The sequence below is a fragment of the Pholis gunnellus genome (genome assembly GCF_910591455.1).
Source record: "Pholis gunnellus genome assembly, chromosome: 19".
In the NCBI taxonomy this organism is placed as follows: domain Eukaryota; kingdom Metazoa; phylum Chordata; class Actinopteri; order Perciformes; family Pholidae; genus Pholis; species Pholis gunnellus.
Genome location: NC_136546.1, coordinates 2,491,163 through 2,515,546, shown reverse-complemented (window position 1 = coordinate 2,515,546; position 24,384 = coordinate 2,491,163). Strand labels below are relative to the sequence as shown.

Sequence of the window (24,384 nt, the reverse complement as noted above, 5' to 3'; positions counted from 1 at the left end):
TTCCATCCGCTGTGTTCATCGGTTGTCACGCTAAATCCTAAAAAACAATTGATACAAAATAAAAGCCAATTATTCAGACCTATCATTTGGTCCCTTTTTGTGACGGGGAGCCAGAGTTTACTCTGGTCTAGGAAAGCTCCCAGCCTGCTGATGAGGTGTTCGCTCCCTCCAGACGTCCCACCACGGTCGGATGGAAGCGAAGGCCATCACAGGGTCTCTTCCTTTCTCCCTCTTCATGTCATATCCTGAACCCCCCCCCTCCCCCCCCCCCCCCCCCCCTCCCTCCTCTCTCCGTCACCCCTTTCTCTCTTGCGAGCGGCATTTTTGTGTCGTTACCTCACTGTGGTTGTAAATAATCCCCGTTATGGCTTCCAGATGTCCCTCCGTCCCACTCTGGAATCAGGGATGGGGTTTGAGGGTTTGTAAGGGTCGGACACTTACTGTAACCGGCTCAGCTGCCGACTGGGTCCAAGTATGTGAAGCCCTCACTGTCTCTCGTCTCTCTGTCCTGCCCAGTTCCCACGAGCTGGATTTGATTTGTATTTTCCGCTCTTCTTCTTGTTTCGTTTCTCTCTGTTTCTAGAGAGGAGTCAGCGGCCGGCCATGTGTAATATTAGTCAGACAGACTAACATCTGATATCATACCACCCAAAATCAGTGAAATAGTTTTCAACAAGACTACAGGAGCTGTATTTAGGTAGAATTACTGGTTCCTTTCTTTGATCAGCCCCGCTCACTGATGCTCGTCTCTAGTCAGAGTCTCTGATCTAAACTTTCATCCCAATTTATGGTGGTAATTTAAAAAAAAAATGTTGAAACTCTCATAAAATTCTGCCAACAATCAATAAATCAAAAAAACTAAAAGAATGTGGTATCTGTGGCTGTTGCAGGACTGTAATAAGCCTGTGCACTCAATGCGAGTCACTGAAGTCTTCCACAAGCTGCTAGCATGACAGCTGTCAGTACAAACAATATCCATGTTCTTTATCATCATTCTGGGGGAGTGGCTTAGAGGGCGAGCCAGGAGTGGAGGGCTGTCAGTGTTGCCGACGTTGCTAGATTTAGCAACTTTTGGAGCTAGTGCTGCTAGCTACTTTCATTGGAAAAGAGTTGGTAACACTAGACTTAGTTTTTAGGTCGGATGAGATTTGCTCAAGATTAACAACCCTAGCCATAAGATGATCAACTTTATAGTTTTGATTCAGGACCTTTGGCTTTGGGATCAAGTAGCTCAGGGAAAATATGTTGAGCTGAGTTTAGAAGGCTACACTGTTGCTTCAATGTGTCACATACATATTTGATGTTCCATCTAGGTAAGCTACCCATTATCAGAGGACTCGGATCGGGATCTGGGCCAAAACAAACTTGGCAGGGACATCTCTAGGAAGTATGAGATTTGGGTCATTCTAATGGGGATTCCATTTCTCAAAAATGTATACAGTTACTGAAAGAAAATAAGTTATTTATCATTTTGTTTCTTCTGCATCTCAGAGTTGGTGTGGATTGATACAGTCATAAAATACAAAATAAGTGTTTGATTGTAATAGATGAGCGATTTAAGTACTTCAGAAACAAAGTGGGTGTGGATTGCCCATGTGTCTCTTTCTGTCCACCTGGATCATCACTCTCTCCCATGAGCCTCGTGTGTGAGTCCCCTCTTTATTTAGTTATTTCTCTTCTCATTTTTCCTCGCTGATTCACATGTCTACTGAACTTGCATCAACTACCGCGGGAAGCCAAGGAACACATACCCTGGTATGTAGATACCTGGAAGGGCATGACTAACGCAGCATGCAGGAATCAGATCCAAGCCGCACACACACACAGTTCCTCTCTGACGCACACACGGTAACACACACATGCCCTGTGGTTGCTTTGCTTGAGTAAGATTGAAGTTAGATCTAAAAGCCTTGTGTGGAGCTCGCTCTGCATGGGGGACTTTACATTGAAGTCCTCTGCAGCGTACATCTGCTCTGGGACTGAGGGGAAGGAATCACACTGTATGCGTCAGGTGACTGTTTGTTTTCCTGTGAGCCATTTTGCACGTAAGATCACAGAACACGACACACAACAATCCCTTGCCATGCTTGCAGTGTATTGCAATACTTGAAATAGTTCACTCTTCTGAAAATGACATGGAGCAGCAGGGGAAACGGTGACTAAAGTTAGGGTTGGTCAAAAAATACAACAAGACTTGTTTCTGACTATTCCAAATAAACGATGTAGTTCCGCCCAGCGCTGAATCGCACACACGGCAATGTAAGAGGCATTGTAATCCTTGCTGCACTCATGACACACGGACAAGCTTCCCACGAACACACCCTGGAGACGCGGCATGGAAGAGACCCAGCTCTGAGGCCCGCTCTGAGCGCCGAGCATGTCATTTGCGGGCCGGCTGCTAAGTGAACACACTTGCCTGCAGTTACCGAGTTTCACACGAGCGGCTCAGACGGTACGGAGCAAGATGGGCCTGATAAGCACTCAGAGTTTTGGGGCTAAACCAGTCTGGCTATGCGGATTAGCTGGCGTCACTCGTGTTTTTCCAGTTTCACTGCATCCTAAGGCCCACACTACCCAACATGTGCTGCACGTGTACGTGTCCTCTAGTGTGTGTGTGTGCCTATGAACTCATACAGTGTGTGCGGATGGTCGTCTCCCCCACAAAGCGTGTCGTACATTAATGTAACTGTCATCTTTGGCTCACTTGCCCTGCACATTGCAAAAGCTTCTGCAGACAAAGAGCTCCAGTCATGCTAAAGCTTGGATAGTCACTTTCCCAAGCGTTGCCAGGGGTTTCCTAACACACCTTGTCATAGCAACGGTTGCTGTGTTTAGGCCTACCTGTGTATTTTGCCAGTAAGTTCAGATGTATGACACCACTGTATGGTATTTTTTTGTTGTAAAAAAGGGATGCAGCACGTCTCTGTGAATCCAGCTCTGCAGCAGGAACAGTACAGACACACTGATCCCTGGGTAAACGAGCTCAGCGAGGACAGGCCGTTCTTGTTGGAGTCGGGGTGTTTCATACTGTATGGTGGCGCTGCACGCTGACATATGGGCCCGGTATTTACAAAACACTCACTTGAATTCCGTGTATAAATTACAGGCCACAGTAACAGGTTAATAGCCGATGTGTGCTGCAGTACACCACCTGCTGTCGGAGTGATGGCCGATGATTTCTTTTGTCTTTTTTCCTCTCCAGAAAAGCAATTTATAGATAATCTTTTTGGCTGTGGTGTTTCTACTAACGCAAGACATAGTCACCGTGTGTGTGTGTGTGTGTGTGTGTGTGTGTGTGTGTGTGTGTGTGTGTGTGTGTGTGTGTGTGTGTGTGTGTGTGTGTGTGTGTGTGTGTGTGTGTGTGTGTGTGTGTGTGTGTTGTGGACGGGGCCTGTGGGCTCCTGGCTCAGAGATGAAAGACATTTCTCATGCGGCTGGTTTAGTGGAGCTCCTGAGTCAGCATGCAGCTAGTAATCAGACTGTGTTCTCCTCTCAGCTAGCCCGGCTCTGCTCCCCCTACTCTTCGGCCTGCCACCCTGTCAGCTCTGACTCGCACCAGCAACAGTTAAACCAGAAGTGAACGGGATACTTGCAACCGTTAGCTATATAGTTCAAAAACACTCCTACATCCTTCCTGGTGAGACTCAAAGCTCACTGAGTCGGGATGAAGCTGAACGTGAAGCACCAGCAGTGTCCAGAAATGTGTCTCTAAAATACACATTAGTCCACATGAGTTACCCCTTTAGGACAAACAATGCCCTCTGTGATGATAGGGATGGGGCAGATAGGACTGTAGAGTTGAGACTGTTTGTGCTGAATAAATGGTATCATTATTATTTACTTTACTTGTGTTCTATATTTGCTCCTACCTTTTTAAATCTAACCTGAGGAGAATCTAAACATCTGCACTTTAACAGTAAAAAACAGCCTTATTAAATATATTTAATCTAGCTTATTAGTTTAGTACTCTATCATAGTTTTGTTACATGAATTAATGTGAATCCAGATGGATTTAGTTGACATTATCTTTTACCCCTGGCAAACATGCCATGTCAGGTTTGGCTGAGATTCAGTGAGAAGAATTGGACGTGCGGTGGAAATGACCACCAGCACCGAGCCAAAGGGTGGTAAATCTGACTTCTTATGAGTTTGTCTGCCAGACACTTTGGCAGTTGCGTGTGATCCGCCTGTCCTAAATCAAAGACACCATGTGATCATGAAATCAAACAATCCCAAATTGACAATCTTTTTAATAACACGTGCTCAGAGATTACATCTTCATGTCTTGAGCTGGGTTTTTGTGGTTGGCATTGTGCAGTAAATACATTTTAGAGAATGTGTTTTGCCAGCCAGCCATCTGTTGTTTGGACGTGATACATTGTTTCTAACATCTTAGGTCTTTCCGGGTCAGCACGCCATACATCATCGTCTGTCCCACACCTAGTGTTATTGTTGGAGAATGTACGGGACGCACCGTCTGTGTGACGGCTACCACACCTGAGCAGTGTGGTGTGCGCTCAGATGGCCAGCCCTTCTTTCTACATAGTTTCTTTCATAATGGCCGTCAATAATTTAATTTCATTATAAATGTCATTTATATTTATTTTAGAAAGACAAAGGTTAAGAGGCATGTGCTGATTTTTAACAATCCAGAACTCTATTAATGTATCTGTCCTTTAAATATTTCAGAATAAAAGCCTTGCATTAACAAATGAAGGGATTCTGTGCACAGAAAGCTTTTTATTTTGGAACAAAAACAGGAAGTGTTGAGTTAAAAATAGATAAGAACTTTTTTCCCTGTCTGTGATATGTGCTGCAGATACACACATTGAAAGTGTAGTAATGTTGCTGGTGGGATGTCGATATACTGTCAAAAGATCATGTTCACCGTCAGCCACGCGGAAAAATTGACAGAGGCCTCAAATCTCGAGAAGATGAGCCGAGCCGCTCTGCCCACTGGAGAATCGTGACTGCTGTACCCTGTTGAGTTGGGAGCTTAAATAGAAAGCAGGAGGGAAGTAAACACAAGTACACGTTGAGAGAGAAACATTTAGCTGTTACAGCCTGGTTCCTCATCATTTGGACTTGTGGCGGTCTGAAGCTGGATCACTCAGGGTTGATCTACCGCTAGGCACAGTTTTGTTGTTTCTGTAACTGACAATGAATGAAAATTCCCAGCCTTACTCTGAACACCACTGTGTGTACCGTGTGTACATGGTGGCACACTGCACTGGGCCCTACTTCCCCCCCGCCCTGTGGTCATAGCAGGCCGGGGCCAGCTGTCAGCGGAGTCGGGGAGGGAGTGTGAGAGCTGGAGGTTGTTGAGCTGAGTGACCCGTTTGGTTTGTTTTATTTCTGCAGTCATTTCTCTGCATGTGTCCCAGCGGGAGAACGTCCTTCTCAACACTGGAGGTTCTGTAGAGCTACTATGTGTAAACGTCATTTGTATGTGAACGCTTGCTTGTCTGTATGCTAACAATGCTAAATTCTAGACGGGCAGCATACTTTTCAAAACGATACGGTATACTTCTCTTTATCAGGCGATCGGAGTATCAGTATAACCAGAATGCTGACCCTGTGAACTTGCAGCCAATCCAGGTTGTCCTCAGCATGCTGGGATCATGTAAACCAGGAAGTGGTTGAATAGCTCTCCACAAATGAGGGAAACGCTGACTTTGTCAGCCGTAGATGGAATCTGTTGAGCTTTGTGAGAGAACGCCGGCGACTCTCGCAGATCCCTCCCAAGTCCCTTTTTTCCCACCAGGAGCCACAACCTGAGGCTTAACAATAGCTAGCTTTATCATCTAGCCGCCCTGTGTCCGGTGCTCGTGCTACACGGGGTCCAGGTGGTCACTAACACTTTGATAAAGTCCATTTACAATGGCATGGCAGCCTTTAGTGAGGTACGGGAATATTGTGGGTCCCTAGAGGCTGATCATGTGACTAGCACAAGCATGTTTCCATGTGCCTGGCTCATAGGATTAGGGGACATTTTTTCATTTTGGGTTCCTGACACAGAAAATGCACAAAACCTTCCATCTGAGTCCACTGACGGATCAGAGGAATGTGCTGATAAGAGGAACATGTAAATTATAGTCAGGGTTTCCCCCATGTAATGTGAAGTTGCAGTTCTAAGTTAAGCTCTTGTGTCTTGCTTGCCACCTGCTGATTAAGGTGAAGGGGGGTTAGCCCCGAACATAGCGACAACAGCCCAGGCTCACAGCTGCTTACTTAAGGTGGACCGACCTTTTTAAGGTGGACCTGCTACATTCTCATTTTTGTGACGAGCCCCTCACCAGCTTTCACCAGTAACAGGAGGACTATTTTTATTTAGTTTTTTAGTAAGAAGAACAGATTGTTATTCATTTAAACCTCTACAAGAGCCCAGTGATGAAATAGTCAAATCATACTTTAGATGCTTTTTGTGAGTTTATATGAATGTATAAATTGGGCATATGGTATTGTCTCATATCGATCACAGGCCTCTGAATTAAATTGAATCAATCAAAATCGTATCGTGGCAGACTTTATAATATCAGCAAATACTTTATCATTGTCCAAAGAATGGATATAGTACCGTGATGAAGCTTGTGATAATTGGTTGACTGACCTCCATCTCCTGTCTGATCACAGCTATTGATAAAACCAGTCCAGCTGGTCAATATGACCATCAAACGAGCTTTGACTCAATGGTGACAGTCAAAGTAACTTCAGTCTGGTGTCTGACCTGCAGTGCAGCTTTTTTTCTGACACATCAATACTCAATTCTGATTGATTTTCTTTTTCCACCAATTTGTAAAGACGCTGAAGGTTTTCTTTTTACCCGCTGCTAAACTAACGTACGATGTGATCGACCGATCACCCCGAAGCATCTCGTCTCACTATCGATGTCGTAAGGAGACGTTGCCCTTTTGTGTTCTGACTTCACATTTGTCCTCTTTGCCTAAAGTGTGTCTCCCTTCTCCCTACAGCCAAACCCTTCACTTCCAAAGTGAAGCAGATGCGCCTGCACAAGGAGGACTTTGAGATCCTGAAGGTGATTGGACGAGGAGCGTTCGGAGAGGTAATGCACTTTCTGGTTTTTACACTCTCCTTAACCAAGCAGCAATCCATTACCAAACACGTTGAGAACCCTCAATTTGGTTTTCCCTCTTTTTCTCTTTGGGACAAGAAGCAGGTGTTAAAGGTTGATTTGGTGTTTTCTTTTTGTCTACTTGTCTGTTTTGACAGGAGACATCTTTGTGACAATAGCGGCCATTAACCGGCTGTATTGTGTTGTACCTTTTAGACCTTAATACCAGAGTTATGAAGAGCAAGTGTTGTTGTGTTGGATGGTGGATCACTTTCTGCTGCATTCCAGCAGCAGTGCGTCGTATTGGTCTGCTGCATGAGCATGACTCTACTTGCAGCTTGAAAAAAACAAACAAAGTAGTTCTTCTTTCACATTTAAGCCAGGAACAGTGTGCCAGTGAAACCGTGCAGTTTGCTCTACTTCCTTTTTGCTCCAATGCACGCCCATACAGAGGTTTGCATGCATGTGTCACTGGGTTTCAGGTAATGATGTCAGAGCTGGGGAATGTCAGAGGGACAGGTATCGTGGTCCTGCAGCCGAGACTCTTACATATTGTTGGTGTCCTGCAGAGACCTCGTGTCTTCGCACTGCCAGTTTTTTCACCATTGTGCAGAATTGTCTTGAGAATTGCATGTCCCATCTTCATCAGAGGTTTCAGCACTGAATTGATCACCCTGTGCTACACCCCTCCAAACACAGAGTCTCTGAAAGTGTTAGGCCCAATCCCAATGTCCCCCCTCACTGACTCACGGACTTTGAGGCGCGCTCCCACGAAGTCCAGTGTGATGGTTTTTGCTCTGATTCGTTAGTACTTTAGGGAGTGCCTTCAGAGTGATGACTTTTTCTTGTCAAATCGTCAAGTGTTTGAGGGCTCTCTCGCAGACATTTTGAGCCCTTTATGAACCCTTTCCGTAAGTCCGCATAGTATGCTAAGGGAATTACCCACAAGTCACAGCAATGTGACATTAAACACGGGGTAACCAGTGGACGCATGGAGACGTACAAAAAAAAGTGTAAACAAAGAGGACGGATCACGCGTGTTCAGCCTGTCATATAATACATTTACTCAGAAACATTAAGGGTTAAAGATGGAAAAAAAAATAAACTTGAAATCAGAAAATATTTATTCATTTATTCATCAACTATTTGGTTTTGTCATTGAAGCTGTTCTGACATAAACGAGTAAATAGATTATATGAAGTTACTTCCTGGAAGACGTTCAAATCAGGGAGTACAAATAAATACACACAATTACACATCTTATTTTCTGTCGTTTTCATGGTAACGTGTTATGTTGCAGCAAATGCTGTCCTGTTCCTATTTACACCATCTCAAGCCCTCACAGTCTCTCACACTCACCAGGTGACGTCAGTAAGTCCTTGAGGGTTCAGGGTTTGAGGGTTTAGGGGGGGACATTGGGATTTGGCCGTAGTCCTCATCTGTACAAACAGGTTAGCGAATTCCTGAGTTGTTTTGAAACACTCGCAGGTGGAGAGAGAGAGGATGCAGGTAGATTTAGGCACACCTGCCCTGCCAGCATGAAGCTGCAGTACCAAATCAGAAAGTGTGTGTGTGTGTGTGTGTGTGTGTGTGTGTGTGTGTGTGTGTGTGTGTGTGTGTGTGTGTGTGTGTGTGTGTGTGTGTGTGTGTGTGTGTGTGTGTGTGTGTGTGTGTGTGTGTGTGTGTGTGTGTGTGTGTGTGTGTGTGTGTGTGTGTGTGTCATGAACTGTGCGGCCTTGTGGTAACATTCCAGTGCCTTCTCACCAAGTCAGCTGTGCTAGAGCCACTTTTGTGCGATCTTCCCATGGCTCTGCGTTTAGGATACCCTCACAGCGTGTTGTACTGTGGACGTTCATGCGACGGCATATTAAACAGAAAGAAAAATAACTCTGAGCTTGTGGCCAAAGCTCGATGTAGTAGTTGAAAAGAGTTGTCTGCATCTGGACAGAAGACTAGTTTTTTGGGGGTTTTTTTTCTCTTATCGTTTACTGCATTTATAGTTTATCTTTCTTTCCTTTGGCTAATCGTAGATATGAAGGCAGGACAGTCTGACAGAACAAGTTTACGCTGTTGAAAAACACTAATGACATTTAGCAAGTTTTTCTTCGTGGCTGTTTGGATCATAAAGTTAGGAAGGCTTACTGTATTCTAGTTGGATGACAGTAATAACAGCCATGTGACCAGAGGTGTGAATCCTCACCGGCCTCATGATTCCACTAGGTTCTCGATGCATCTCATCCTATATCACTGCACACATGGCTACGTTCTCTAAAATTCATACAAGCAGTCAGAATCACCTGAACTCAACAAACGCAGAATCCAACGTTCGATCATATAAAAGTCTTTTCAATACCGGCATCTATGTGAGCCTCCTCACATAGCGGCTAGCAGACATTTCCTTACTATTAGGTTCTATACTCTCACTATGTTTTTTTTTACTCCAGCATTGTTGAAACAGAGCAGCTAATATTGGTAGCGAGAGCAACAAGCTAGCGGACTGACGAGTTCAGACTTTCTACTCTGATCACGGGGCGTGTGTGACACCCTGATGTGTTGTGACAAACTGCAAGTGCCTTCATCATTTCAAGTGTTAATTGTAAAAAAGAAATGTTAAATGAAAGCAAAACACAGTGAAGACTCACTCTGATAGCTGAAATGAAACCACACATCGCTCCGTCAATGCAGAGTTGTTCACGTCACGGCGATGCGTCTTAGAATCAAGACCTTTCCACACCTCTACGTCTGACCTGAGGTCAGATCAAACAAACTGTGTTTTGGGAAGGCCTCGTGGAAATTTATAACATTTTCTTTGTCGTCAGTTTTGGAGATTTTAAAGAAAACTGAGCCCAGACCAGAGCCTGAGGCATGGGAACAGAGAGACACAGAGCTGAAAAGAGACAGAGACGGAGATAGTGACTAACCCAGATGGGCAGACACAGGAAAGCAAAGTATAGAACAAATACTTGAGTCAGAAGGGAGGGAGGAGACAGATCTGGAGTGCAGGATGTTTTGATTTCATCCTCCCATTGTCAGCAGCAGGCAGAGAGACGGGCGCGTGACGTCCGATGAATGTACCGCCCTCCTGCCTCTGAGAGCACCGGCCCCAGTAGGACTCGGCCGCCTCCTCACCAACGCAAAGGGCCGAGTGGTGCTCGGCCTGGTGGGTCCTTTAGCTGACATTACTGCAGGAGAGTAGCCGTCGGAGGAGACAGGAGCAGCCCATAGAGGAGGAAATGCGATGCTACCAAGAGGACCAATCACAGTTGTCGTGGTCACTTAGACGTTTTTGGTGCACGTCGGTATGCATCTACACCGATTCAATGCAGGAGTTTAAACCGGCCTTTAGAGGTTCCGTTCCCAAAGGCTAGCCTTGCTTGAGGTGTATGGCACCTTGATAATTGCTGTTGTAAGTGTCTAAGTGCTGTAGCAGTTTCAGCAGCTAGCTGGTGTACTCTTAGTACTTGGCCTGTGGAATAGTTAGATCAGCTGCTGTGGTTTGTTTCCAAACTGATAAAACCAAATTTGAAGACTCAGTTGAGCCTCTCCGATACTTTTGTCCATGAATAGTGAGGTAAACTCTCCCTTAGTCCTTTCCTGGGCCCTGCAGCAGACGCCAGGCCGGACAGGAAGGACAAGATGAAGGAAGGAGCAGTGGAGAGAGGAGAGATGGAGAAAAAGACAAAAACAGCCCCCCCACACCTCCCCCTGTCCTCCTCCGTCCCTCCTCTCCTCTGGTGAGGGATCACTAGGGGAAATCCAAACACTGCAGGAATGTTATCATTGTATTGCATTAGCAGCATTCCCCAGCTCATTTAATAGACTACAGACCCCTCTGTTGCACAGGGCGCCTGTGTTTGTTTCACTTCGTGTGTGTGTGTGTGTGTGTGTGTGTGTGTGTGTGTGTGCGCGTGTGTGCGCGCGCAGTACTCTTACAAATTCCTGTCTGTTTGCTTGCTTGTATTTTTGTTGTTGCTTTTCCCCCTTCCAACTTATGCATATTTTCTAATTAACTGTCAAAAAGGCCAAATAAAAGAAAAATCTCTTTTTGAGAATTAATAGAATCCTACAAGAATATGAAGGAGGCTAAAATGAATCAGCCAGGATGTGAGTTTGCATGAGGGTGTGCTTTGGCTGTGGGCTTGCAGGGCTTTGTCACAGCAGCTCGTGCAGCTCCTTTTTTGGCCAAACGTGAAGCCGGAGCTGGGGAAGTTCGTCATGGCAGTTATCAGTGAAGGGAGAGCTGGCAATTGTGTTGTTAAGATGGAACAAGAAGGGTGTGATGAACACAAGGGTGAGCACAAGAGTGTGAACAGCTGAGCGGTCTGAGGTGGTGAAGGTGAGAAACTAATCTCCAGCATTTACTTCACTTTGCAAATCCATCACATCGCTCAGTTCAAGTTCAACTCTCCAGTTTCAGCCAGAGGAGGTCCGAAATGTGTCCAGTATTAAATGTATATAATACATAATAAGTACGTAGGAAGTATGGGGCCTGAGTGGTGGTGATGTGTTTGAAAGTTGCTTTTACAGTTAGTGTCACAAACCTTTCATGGCTCGTTTGTGATTTTAATAGTTCAGACCACATATGGCTGGGCGACATGAAGAAAATCCAATATCACAATGTTTTTGACCAAATACCTCATTATTGTAGAGTTGACTGAACCGTTCCTAACACATCTACCGGCATCTGAACAGGAAGGCTGGATTTGATATGCTGCCTGGGCCAAACGTCCCATTGATGAACGGCGCTACTCCTCGCCAAGTTGCGAATATTTAAACTTTTATGCACGTCTGAAAACACTGGAAAAGTGAAACGTGTGGTGCGAGAGAGGAGCGCACGCCTGTCAGGCCGTACCATGGGAAAACAATGGTTTTGAGGGCGACGCGTCTCGCTCTGGGCGGGGCCTAAGTGGGTAAAGGCAACTAATAGAGCAGCTCGAAGTCTGGTGAGTGACAATGACATCACTGTACCGTAATGCAGCCTTTAAAACCAGGAAAAGGCAACACTTCTGCCATATTTCCATATTACAAAATCCAAAATCTAGGGCTGCCCTCACCCAAAGAAGTTCTTAGTCCAGTAACAATCGTATAATTTTGTTGACTAATAGATTAGTTGATATAATCAAAGGATCTGTAAAACGAAAGTTTCTTGTGTTTTCCAGAGATGTGCTTCTAAGTCATTTGTGAAAAAAGCATAAAGAACGACTAATCTTAGTAAACTAGGACCAGAACAAGTTGACTAATCAACTAGAATCTAAGTCAATATCTAGTCTCATGTCATCGAGATAATACCGATGCATTGCCCCAAATCTGTCCATTCACTCGGGATTTGTCCTGATTTACAAATGATTGCACACAGTGATTAGACCATGCTCTAGTTGTTCCCCTCATAATGCAGACGTTGCTAGCAGGAAGCATGAATCACATTCAAGTATCCAGCGCTGCTCATTAAGAGGGTGGATGTGGATCCAGGTGGAGTGCATCTGTTGGCCTTTTAGGGGAGGACTTTAGTGTCCGTGGTCACTTCCTGTCCCCTGCTTGGCTCTCCTCTGCTTTCCCCTTCTTCTCTACATTCTGTCCTTTTCTTCACCTCCGCTTCTCCTTCCTCCCATCTCGTTTCCTCTTTCTCCTCCTCCTGTCCTTTTCCAATCATCTCTTCTTCTACTCTTCCGTTTCAACTTCTTTCATTCATGGTGGTGTCCTGAGATGATCTCTGGTTCTTGTACTGTTTTACAATACAGCTTTTTCAAAGAAGGACAATTGTAATCTGTATTGTTTTTTGTAGTTTAGTATTGTTAGTACTCATGAAGACTTAAGGGTTTTTTGTTTCACTTCTAAATTGTATGCTTGTTGTTGTTGGAGCTGTGAAATATGATCACATGCGATAGACCATCGTGTCCATCTCTACTTGCTTCAGGGAGGAGCTATTGCATCAGTCTGGTATTTTTGCTGCTGGTCTGGTTTTAACACAGGTCACATTCTTTGTTTGACTTTTGCTGTCTTTGACTTTGCCGTTTGCTAAAACGTGTCATTAACACGCCAAACTCTTCTTTCCTCTTTGCAGGTTGCGGTCGTAAAAGTGAGAAACACCGACAAGGTGTTCGCCATGAAGATTCTCAACAAGTGGGAGATGCTGAAGCGAGCTGAGGTGAGCGCCGCTCACAGGCGGTTAAAAGCTTTTGCTGGGGTGCTTTTGGATACGGGTGTGGGGGACCGGTAAAGAAAGTGATGAAGACGATTTATGATTTACCATCCGCACTCAAATCAGGCCTTCATCGTTAAATGCTTTGCAGAACATGTTGCTGCACGAGCTGCCGATGCATGTTTTTCTCATCGACCTCCTCCTGACAGTCTGACATTCCTGTTGCTCCCCTGGGTCTTTCAATCTTCATGCCTCAAACGTCACAGGCTAAAACTGTGTGTGTGTGCTAACGCCTCGACATGGGAAACAATGTAGAGCAACAGATGCACTGTAGACAGTGCACGCTAAGCATGTAATTGTCAGAACATCAAAGTCCTGTAAAGTATTTTTAAATGCTGCAATTCAGATTCTGTCCTTCCCAGTACAAGATCAGGGGGCCATATTTGGATGTGGTGTTGATTTCTATTACAAAGCGTTCCATTGACTCAACAATATGGTCATACATATGTCCACCAGAGTGGTGTAGTGAATACTTAGAAACCTTTACATGCACACAAGACACCTGGTGACTGGATCCCCGTTTTTATAGCAGAGAATCAGAAAACAACCTGGTTAGGTGGGACTAAGGCATTGTCTCACAAGTAAGTCTTTGCACTCCAGCCCAAAGTCCTAAACAAGTCCTAATGTGCTCCTCATCAAATGTAAATGCCGTTAGAGTTCCCAGCAGATCATCTTTGGTGTCATTTATTTTCAAAGTGGTGCTCAGTAACATTAGTTCTTCATGGTTCTCTCCTGCAACTTGATTGGATGCTGTGGAATTGGTTGAAACATAGTGGATCTGGGGAATTAAGTGTCGACCTGCTGGGAGTTAGTTTTCAAGGCGGGTCTAAAGGCTTTCAATTTGTGACTTGAGTCCGAGTCATGTGACTTGAGTCCACACCTCAGATGGTTCCTATAAAGTCTTTGTTTATGAAGCTGATCAGTAACCAGGCTTCTTCTCTATCTTGTACTGTGTTTTTGAACCAATGCATGAGTTATGTAAGTTATGTAGCCTGTAGGAGTTTTATTTTGGTCAGAGCATTTGGACTGACCAGAACTGTTACTTTTACCAGAACTTGAACTGTTCAGCTTTTATTTAGTCTGATTTAGAATAGTTATTTTGGATCCACCGCTACAAGTAATGATCATTCCTTTTCCTCACCGTGCTAATGTTACAGGTCTGTACTATACAGATGCACTTTGTAAAAACCCCATTTAGAATCCAATAAAGGTTATACTGTAGATGACCAAGACATTTCTCCTGCAATAACCTAGCTGTGGTCCAATCAATCCAAGGGGTTTCTGTTTAATGTCTGAAATCAGGTTAATGCAGAAAGCTGGAGACACCTTGGTTACCTAATGAATGTACTTGTAAATGCACAGCCAGACAGCACCAAGCTAAACGATTAACAAGCATCCTCATGCTGAAGTTTCCTTGAGCCCAACTTCTTCTCTATTGACGCTTCGCTGAGTCCCGCCCTTCAAACTGCACAGACCGGCCAATCATAGCTCGGCAGTGGCCAGGCTCCGACAACCATCTTGTTACCCCGAGATACTGTACGTTTCTACGTAAAAAACCTGTGGTGCACTTATACATATGGATAACTTGCACGCATGCTCGCCACATTCCAACATGTACCGCTGAAGGTTCTCCCACGTTGCTGTCAGAATGTGTGGCATTTAATCTTAGGGGTAACGTGTCCGCTGCATCTTTCTTTAGACGGCGTGTTTCCGGGAGGAGCGGGACGTGTTGGTAAACGGGGACTGCCAGTGGATCACCACCCTGCACTACGCCTTCCAGGACGACAATAATCTGGTAACAGAGCTTTCTCTGTCTCCTCCTCTCTGAATGTGTGTGTCCTCATGAGCAGCTAGTTGGTTTTTCCACCAACCTTCATTAGTGTATTTCCAGGAATCCCTCTGCCAGGTTTTTAACCTTTTCTCTGTGAACTTTTCACCTTTTACTTATCCGACGATCACCCCGCCTCACTTCATATATTTCAGCACATTCATACTTTGGTACTTTCCAAAGTTACAACCACAGTCTTCCTCTGAGTAGCTCCACCTGCCAGTTGTTTTATAGAGAACAGCACCACCTCTGCATGATGACTGGGGACCTGCCAGACGCTGACCAGCACATTCACTTCTCACCACAAAGCACAACACAGTAGAATGGAACTGCAGGAGATTGGGCAACAGAAACGAACACATCCAAAATAACATTTACATAAAAGACCAAAAGAATGACTTTGGAGCTCGCTGACTGGTTGTGGGCCAAGCTCTGCCTCGCTCTTATTGGCTGCTTTCTAGCCTGACAGTCTGTCCTCTCCCTCTCGGTGTCACCCCGAGTTCAAATGCCAGGACTGCTTATCATTCCAACTCCCACAATCTCACAATGAATGCTTTACCCGGGACTCTCCCCAAAGGCTTTAAAAATATACACCACTGCCCATCCAGCCGTCTATTTTTAGCAAAACCCTCAAAAGTTAAGAACCGTTTAGGTGCTGGCTTCCTCACAGGCCCTCTGCAGTTATGACACTGTGAGAAAATAGGATAGACTTGATCCGTGTGTGTGTGACTTCCTTATATATTTTCTACATGAATCATCTCACTGTTTCACAGTTTCACAGTGTCGAAAACAAAAAGAGTCCATGTGCTCAATGGCATATGGAAACGCCTTTGCAGAATAAATTCAGACTTAGCAAATGTTTATCTCACCTGACTGATCAGCTGTTTCTGCTGTCGGCGTCTTCTTGGACGTTCCCATAACGTACGGATGCTCGTCTTCATCTCCCGACTACATGAAACATGATCAATGCTAGCTTGCGTGAAAGAACTATAGAACTTCTCCCATTAAAACAAAAAACAAATTTCTCTCGTTGATCGTGAGATGACGACTTCTCCTTCTTCTTTGTTTACTGGCAGACACGCGTAGCCTGTAGTGCCAACTTCTGACCAAACTATGCTGTGGCAGAGTTTATTATCTCTATTCTCCTAATTCACTTGTTTTTTAGCAACATTTTAGAAGTTCGCTTAAAATTTGCTTGACAATTTAATGGAAACACGGCTCCAGACATTTATGTCTCATTTTCACTCCCTCTGTCCATCTCCTGGTCTCTCTAGTACCTGGTCATGGACTACTATGTGGGTGGAGATCTGCTGACTCTGCTCAGTAAGTTTGAGGACCGGCTGCCGGAGGAAATGGCCAAGTTCTACCTGGCTGAGATGGTGCTGGCCATCGACTCCGTTCACCGGCTACACTACGTCCACAGGTGAGGAGCAGGCAGAATGTGTGTGTCTGTACTATTAGTCCAGTGCAGAGGAACAGATGATGGACGGTGCAGTGTGATGACATGATTCTTGCCGTGTGAGCAGTTTTCCAGCTGTGGGAGAAACTTCAGCTGAATGAAAATAGTGGCGAGTGTGTGTGTGTGTGTGTGTGTGCATGTTTTTGTCGTCAGTCATCACTTAAGACAGTCAATACAACTGAGTGGAGTATATCATTGAGGTTATTAGTGTGGGTTCACATGTGAGGTAATGTGTGTGAGAGATAAAAATAACTGCTTTCAGATCATTTACTTAAATACAACGACCAATACAACATGTTACCACAAGTACAAATTCTGCATTCTAAATCCTACTTAAGGACCTACCTATTATCACCTGGATGTACTTAAAGTGTCTATAATCAGTATTTTTATCATAATAATCTCTCCAATGACTATGTGAAGACGAGGTGAAAAGCTCTAAAAAGCCACCGAGCAGCAAACAGCAGGCCGACTCCGTTAGAGAGTAGCTGGTGGAGCATTTAGCAGCTAAAGAGACAGATTTCTCCCTCAGGAGGCCACCATCCATGCCACCATCCCAAAAATCATTTCAACCGCAACCATCACAAATTGTAAATCTTATCATTTGACATTGTTATATATTGTTTACTTTGCATAAAAAGACAACATCCAAATGATTAGGAAATAAAAGATTTAATTGTTTTGATTGAAAAAAATCTTGCATTGGTAGTTTTAATGACGTATTATAAGCTAAGTTTAGAGCTCATATTAGGAATTTAATAATTCATCTATTAATAATAATGTCTTATATTTATGTTAAAACAACTCCTTTCAAAAAACTTTTTACCAAACAGAGCATGAATGCATCATAATGTAACTGATTGGAACCTACGTTAGCCGTTAGCCGAGGTGCTGCCGCCGTTACCAGCTCTCCTGCTTTCAATTTCAACTGATTAGTTGTTCACAGTGTAATGGGGAGCGTCCGGGTCGACAAAGGTCCGTTCCACCACTACAGCATGGTGGGATTTTCCACACCGTCGTGAATACAGACGCTGTGCGTTCTATGATGCTGTATTGATGTGATGTATTGCAGTGCACCGTACGCGCCACCAGAGTCTCTTTGATGTAACCGGCAGCTGAGCTCAGAGAGACGGACACTTTTTTTAGGTTTAGTCTTTTTACAAAAGCAGCCGCATGACTTTATTCAGCTGCCAGTCTGCCACCACCACCCCCCCTCACCATCTCTGTGAATAAATAAATGAATAAATGCTCTCTTGCTACCTGCTGCTGATTAATGTGAAGAGGGTTAGCCCCGGAGTTAGCCACAACTTCTTAAGATGGTCCCGCTTTTAAAGTGGACCCGCTATTCTCATTTTATAGACAAGCAACTCCTACGAGTTTTGCTCAGCACCCCCCCCACAGCTTGTCTCAGCTGCCACCTAGTGACCCAAAACAAAACCACGTATTGCAGGTTTAAAGTAAGAAGCATCCTAAAAACATAACAACATAGATGGCAAAAGCATTTTTCAGCCAACAGAGGATGCCCTTGGGAGCAGGAAGTTTGGCTTTGCCAGACAGGAAGCGGTCATATCAGCATGTTAACACAATTACAGTGCTGCATTCGCCGGGGGGGCTCGTCAGAGCAATTTAGTTCAAGGGGCAAAGGAAAGGATGGATAGAGAACAAGGGAGGGTCAGAAAGAGTAGGATAAGGCCGCGCTGCTTGGTGGGAAGACGGTTAGGGTGTGTCTGCAGTCGCCCTGATCTCTAATACGCCACTGGAAAGTCACACGGAAAGAAGCGTACTGAGGGACGACAACAGACCTAAACAGAGATGTAGATAGAAGTGTATAAGTAAAGAAAAAGGGAGTGAATGAGAAGGGACCAGGGAGCCACTAATTGCATGGTGTTATCTGGGGGCCGTGGGTGGGGGTTGGCGGTGGAGACGGAGATGGAAGGAAGGGAAAAAAAAAGGGACAGGCAAGAGGACACGGCACCGCTTCTCCTCGTGGACGCTTTGGGACAGTAATGATGGGGTATGGGAGGTGTGTGGGTGGGGGTGTGGTGCGGTTCCCTCCCCCCCATGTACCAACCCCCCAACTCCCCCGTTGCTCTCTTTCTCACTTGCACACACGCTCGTGAGAGATTTGCATGCTTACTTTGCAGATGGGTGGAGACGGCCAGGCAGGTCCCCTGAGGAGGGCGTGTGTGTGTGTGTGTGTGTGTGTGTGTGTGTGTGTGTGTGTGTGTGTGTGTGTTTGGGTGCATGAGGGTGTGTGTTAGCTCAGGGATAGTGTGTATGTGGGAGTTTGATGCGTTTCCGTTTCCTCTGACGAGGTTGGAGTACAATGCATTAACCCCATAATTGAAGACTCTTATGTCCATTAAGAGAAAACCAACCACCCTCAATCCATGCCTCACTTTCAGTTCCACCAAACACACACAAGCAGGCCGCCGCTGGGAATATAAGTGGGCAAGTTGTGGCATTTAAAGTCCTGCACTAACTACACGGTGACCCACCCTCAAGTCCTTATCCTGACTTTTAAATTCACCTTTGTCGGTCTATAGCTTACGTTAGCCATCTGTGTGTTTGTGCCACCGTGTACGGTCCGTGTACGTTTTATAGTTTTATTGGATTAAATCCGAAGTGGTAGAAACTATGAAACAACCTTCATCTCGTCCTCCCCGCGGCCAGGAGACCCCCCCTCCCCGCTGTGAAGAGAGTGGTCGGTACTAGGCAGCTCCGTGAGACGGACGCCCAGTCAGCGGCCCCAGTAATTCAGCCAGCCCAAACCCCAGCACCAGGAGTCACATAAGAGCTGGTGGAGTGCCGGGTCTAACCTGTGTAACGGCAGCAACAGAACGTTCGCTGATCCGTCGGGGAGGCGGGGCGGTCCCCGGGGATCACATTCCTGGAGCTGGGGTTTCCACCGGCTGAATTTGAGCCAACGGCTCCCGGTGAAGCAAGGGTCTGAGTTGTCTCGTCTCTGCCACTTTGGATTTAATCCAATCACCAAACTATCAAAACAGAGACAGACCATGGATGTATCATTGACGAGCCCTCTACTTCTTTACCTCTGGACTGAGGGCAAACTGGGTGCTACAGTGACTCACTATCACGTCTCGGAACAAGTTGTACAACGAGAACGTTCTCACCGGACTTTGCTGGTTGGCACTGCCTCACATTCTTCTGACAATGTCAGATTTTAGTCTGTCCAGATCTTACGTGCTGTTTTAAAGACGGTAACAAGTGTCTTGTAGCACAGTCCTTAAATTATATAGAAGATGACCCTGATAATAAGATGGCCCTTTTAGAGATTAGAAACATTTTGAGGAGGCATCTTGAACATCTTTTACATGCATTGTCACATTTACATGAAAATATAGAAGAAAGTATCTGTCAAACTAAAGTCACTTGGCTATGTTAGAATTTCAAAGACAATCAGCATTAACCAGTGAATGCAAGTGTGCGGTTATAAGCTTTGCTCTTAGTAAGAGCTCCCATATCAGTCTGGTCCTGTATGGAGTCAGCATAGATCCCAAATCTGAGCTGCTAGCAGACGTGCTGTCATTCACTTCATTTCTCTTTTTTTTTTTTTCAGAATCAGAACCGTTTATTGCCATGGTATGTTGAACATACAAGGAATTTGACATGACTGGTGATTTAACAATCAACACAGTGCAAAGTAGAAACATTTTAAAATGTACAGAAAAATATAAAATAAAGTGAAATATAAAATAAAGTGAACAAACGAACAGATAACGGGACTATAAACAAGTGAGATGTAAGTGTAAAAGTGTGGAGTGTATTTAAATAAGAACCTAGAAAGGATGTGGGGGGAGTGACCGGTAGGACATTGTGCAGTCAGTGGGGGTCCCGGGCTCTGTTAATGAGCCTGACTGCGGATGGGAAGAAACTTTTCTTATGGCGGGAGGTCTTGGTCCTGATGGACCTTTTTCCTGGCAGATTAGCATTTTCTTCTCCAGTTCCTCATCCTGATATTCAGTTACACTGGAAAATTCTTGGTTGCTTGTCAGAAGATTCTATTCTTCGTCTGTTTCAGCTGTGAAGATTTGTTCTGTAGCAAAACACGCCACACAAACCACAAGAAGCTCCTGTTTGTTAAACTGGGATAACTAAACACTCATCGTGCTGACCGGTTCTAACTTTCTCACTAAACGCACTCAACGAAACCCTAGCAACATTAAGCCTACAAACTACCCATAATGCAACTCTCTGCTGACGTAACGGGTCACTTTGTAAGAGTGGTTAAGTGGTTAACCCAATTTTAAGAGATGTTAATGTTTTGTTCTACGATATAAAATACATCAGTAACTTTAGCTGATCTTACGAGTCTTAAAAAAGGCGGTTTGTAAGAAGTAGTTAAAGGAGACGAATAAACATCATCACGCCAAAGACTAGACCACCTTCATAAGAAGTCATGTGACTGTAGTGTCGTTCGTTTACTTCTGATAATTGCATTCACGCTTCTAAAACCATAAAAGTGGTGTTCATTTGTGAAGGTTATCTTGCTGAACAAAATGTGTAACTTTCATAAATGTTTGTCACAACAATGGAAGAATCACATTGACTTTTTGTAACGCTAACCAGTGTGAAGCTAGCGTCGTGGTTGGCCTGATATGCGTCATCTCTCTATGGTGCTTTATCCTCACCAGATGTAGTGCTCATCAAGTCGTCACGATCTGAAATGGATCGGGAGCTAATGTTTGCTGGGTACCCACTTTGCCAGAGTTAAAATATGTTCCGGGTCCCTGGATGGGACTGAACTTTTCATTTGGTTTGCAAGCTGTAAAAAGAAACGAGACATAAATAAACATTTACATTTTCCTGTCATAATAAGTAAAGAGTCAGAGGAATATTTCACAGTCCTTGTCATCGACTCCAGCTCCCCACCAGGACTCTTCCTGAGGTACTCAAGTACCATCCAGACATAGTACATAAGATAGACATGTATATGTATGTACATGCTATGCTTATGGTTATGCTATATTGCCCCAATGAAATTAGAGAATTAAAGAATAAGGCAAGTGTAGAAACATACATTTGGTGTCATGGTATTTATCATCATGTTGCCTCACCATAAGTTATATTATTCAGACGGCTAACCTTTTGGTCCAAATGATACTTGTGAAGTAGTTGACCTTGCCACGATGCTGGCCCATTTGAAATGAATATGCAGTCCTGTTGACTCTGATGAAGATGAAAAGATCTCAAAATGAAAGAGATGAGGAGCAAAGAGCCTCGTGGTGTGTGTGTGTGTGTGTGTGTGTGTGTGTGTGTGTGTGTGTGTGTGTGTGTGTGTGTGTGTGTGTGTGTGTGTGTGTGTTAATTTATTCAGTGGTCAGTGATCCGCGTGGCCTCCCAGAGGGGCAGGACAAACGTATCAATAGGCCAACTCAGCATGGCTTTGTGCTGCCGAGCACCACATCTGTCTGCCGAGAGTGACACTGCGTGAGATAGGGGGATTCTGATGGAGTGAGAGTGGAGATGGGGGTTGGTAAAGAGGGACAGCAGTGTGTGTGGAGGGACAGATGTGATCCTGGAGAGAGGAGGAGGGACAATAAATGAAATGAGATGTCTTGAGAGGGGCTGACGCTTGAGTGGGGTCTTACTACTGTAGAATACTTTGTTAGTGCGTGTGTGTGTGCTGCAGTGTGTGTTTTCCTATTGATTGCAGCCTTTGTGTGTTTTAATATTGATCGGGGCCAATTGTCTCCTGGAACTTCCTGGTCATTTTAGTCCCGGGACTACTTTTCGAGGAACTAGAAGATTCCTTCAGCCCTGTTGTGTTGTGTGTGTTTCTATAGCGGTCTGCAGATCTGGAGACTGATGAGAGCTGCTGCATAGTATTTAGTGATGCATGTTGGATATATTGAGGAGGAAAAGGAAATGAAGAGCGTCTGTCTCCACAGTAAATCATCTGTCGAGTGTTTGATGGTTCTTTATTTGTGCTTTAGAACATAATTCCGTGAACGTACTTTTTTTTCTCTCATCAGAGTTCTCTCTTTTTCTCTCATCTTTTTGTTTTTTTAAATTGGTAAACAAGCCGACGGCAAAGCCTAACTTTACTTTGACTGTCATCAAACAAAGTGAAATGGTTCTAAAATGGTCCTGAATCAATACTGAAGCGGTTCAAGAGTTGAAGCAGCAGCACTGTCTGTTTGACCAATCAGTGACAGTCGTCCCTGCAAACCTCACCATGAACGTTGCTGTATTTTCAGAAAGTGCTACCCCACTACCACGGCCTTTTTGGGGGGTAAAATGTCCCCTGAACTTAATTTAGACCCTGGTCCCTGAGATCAAAACACTCTCAAGAGAGATCAGGTCTTTCTGATGTCTTGGGTGTTAGAGGTATTCTCCACCTGGATAGAAATGGACACTTGTGATGCCAGATGTCACAGTAGTTCTTTGAAGCATTAGTCAACAAGCGCTTGGCCGGAGCCATGTGGACGTCACTTTAGTGTGCGTATTGCGAGGTGGTGTCCAGATGGCCCTCACAGATGGAGGCCGCGGTCTTAAGAGGAGATTACCTCGCGCTATTCTCGTCTCTGCGCTGCTCCTTAAGACCACGGAAGCCCTGTGACACAGTAGCCCAATTAGCTACGCTAACCAGCGTAGCCTAGCACTAGCTTAGCACCGCCGCCTCTGTGGGATTTGTCCATGTGTGGAGGGCCAAACGTGAGTCAGCTCCTGTGCTGTCAGCCTCCGGCGGTGTGAGCCGGGGGCTTGTATGCGCTGCCCTGATGAACAGAGGGCCCATCGCAACAGTCGGAGTGAAACACATTAAAGGAAAGATCATTTTAAGTGCAGCAGCGGGGGAGAAACATTGATGTTTGCTGTCTGAGAGAGAAGAAAGGGTTCAGGGAGATTTTGAAAGGAGGAAGGTGAAAAAGACACATTTGCTGCTAAACAGAGAGAGGGAGAGAGGGGAGTGGGCCGACGGGGGCTTTGCAGCAGCACCAGTACCCCTCTCCCTTACCCCCACTGTGCTGCTTGTCCTCCCCACACGCATGGACAGACGAGGGTCAACTCAACCACAAGTCTCTGGAACAGATTAAGGCTTTCCAGCAATTGAAGCACCTGTGAGTGCATGTGTGTATTCACACACGCACACACACACACACACACACACACACACACACACACACACACACACACACACACACAGATTCACATGCTCACAGTCTAGTCCAAGTGTTCCGGGTGTCATTCATGATTTGTAAGGTCGACCCTTCCCGTCGAGATTGCGTGTGTGCCTGGTGATGGATAGCCACTCTAGTGATCACACTGTCCTGTGTGAAATGAGTCCACATTTATTGAAGTAGTAACAAATTACATCCACATCCTTTGTCACTGTGAAAGTTAAGCTTACTTAACTTATTAGGTATCTTATAAATGGAAATGGAAAAATGAGATGATCAAGTCCTCAGACCCAGTAACCGACTCTGCGCATGTGGCTATGAATTGCGATAGAAGATGGTCTATTTATAGAAGATATGCATGTTATACTGTTTTGAAAACATGGGTTCTTAGGCTTTAAAGTCTGTAGTAAAGTTTGTAGTCTTATCAGAAAGTATTTAAATAAATACAGTTGTAAAAATGTAAGATTGGTCTTAGTGAGCTCACTTAAACAGAGACAGAACTAGTAAAGCCCCTCACTCATGAAACACATGATACATTAAACAAAACCGGTTATAACCATGAAATAATCGTAAAAGCATGAAACAAATCAAATAAAATTGGATAAAATCCAACAGATAAGAACACTACAGATGCAACGCTAGCACCCGTAGTGAAATGAGCAGCAACATCAAACGACCCACTAG

At 44.8% G+C, this 24,384-nt stretch overlaps 1 protein-coding gene across 4 annotated transcripts in view; it reads left to right on the top strand.

The window, feature by feature from the left end:
• The window catches only part of cdc42bpab (CDC42 binding protein kinase alpha (DMPK-like) b), a 75,255-nt gene that overhangs the window by 19,608 nt on the left and 31,263 nt on the right, over positions 1–24,384 (top strand). For all 4 annotated transcript variants that reach the window (XM_079180052.1, XM_079180053.1, XM_079180051.1 and 1 more), the window contains exons 2-5: positions 6,972–7,063; positions 13,134–13,217; positions 14,971–15,066; positions 16,374–16,522. In XM_079180052.1, the coding sequence (XP_079036178.1) occupies positions 6,972–7,063; positions 13,134–13,217; positions 14,971–15,066; positions 16,374–16,522 (421 nt within the window). The remainder of the gene's footprint in view (positions 1–6,971; positions 7,064–13,133; positions 13,218–14,970; positions 15,067–16,373; positions 16,523–24,384) is intronic.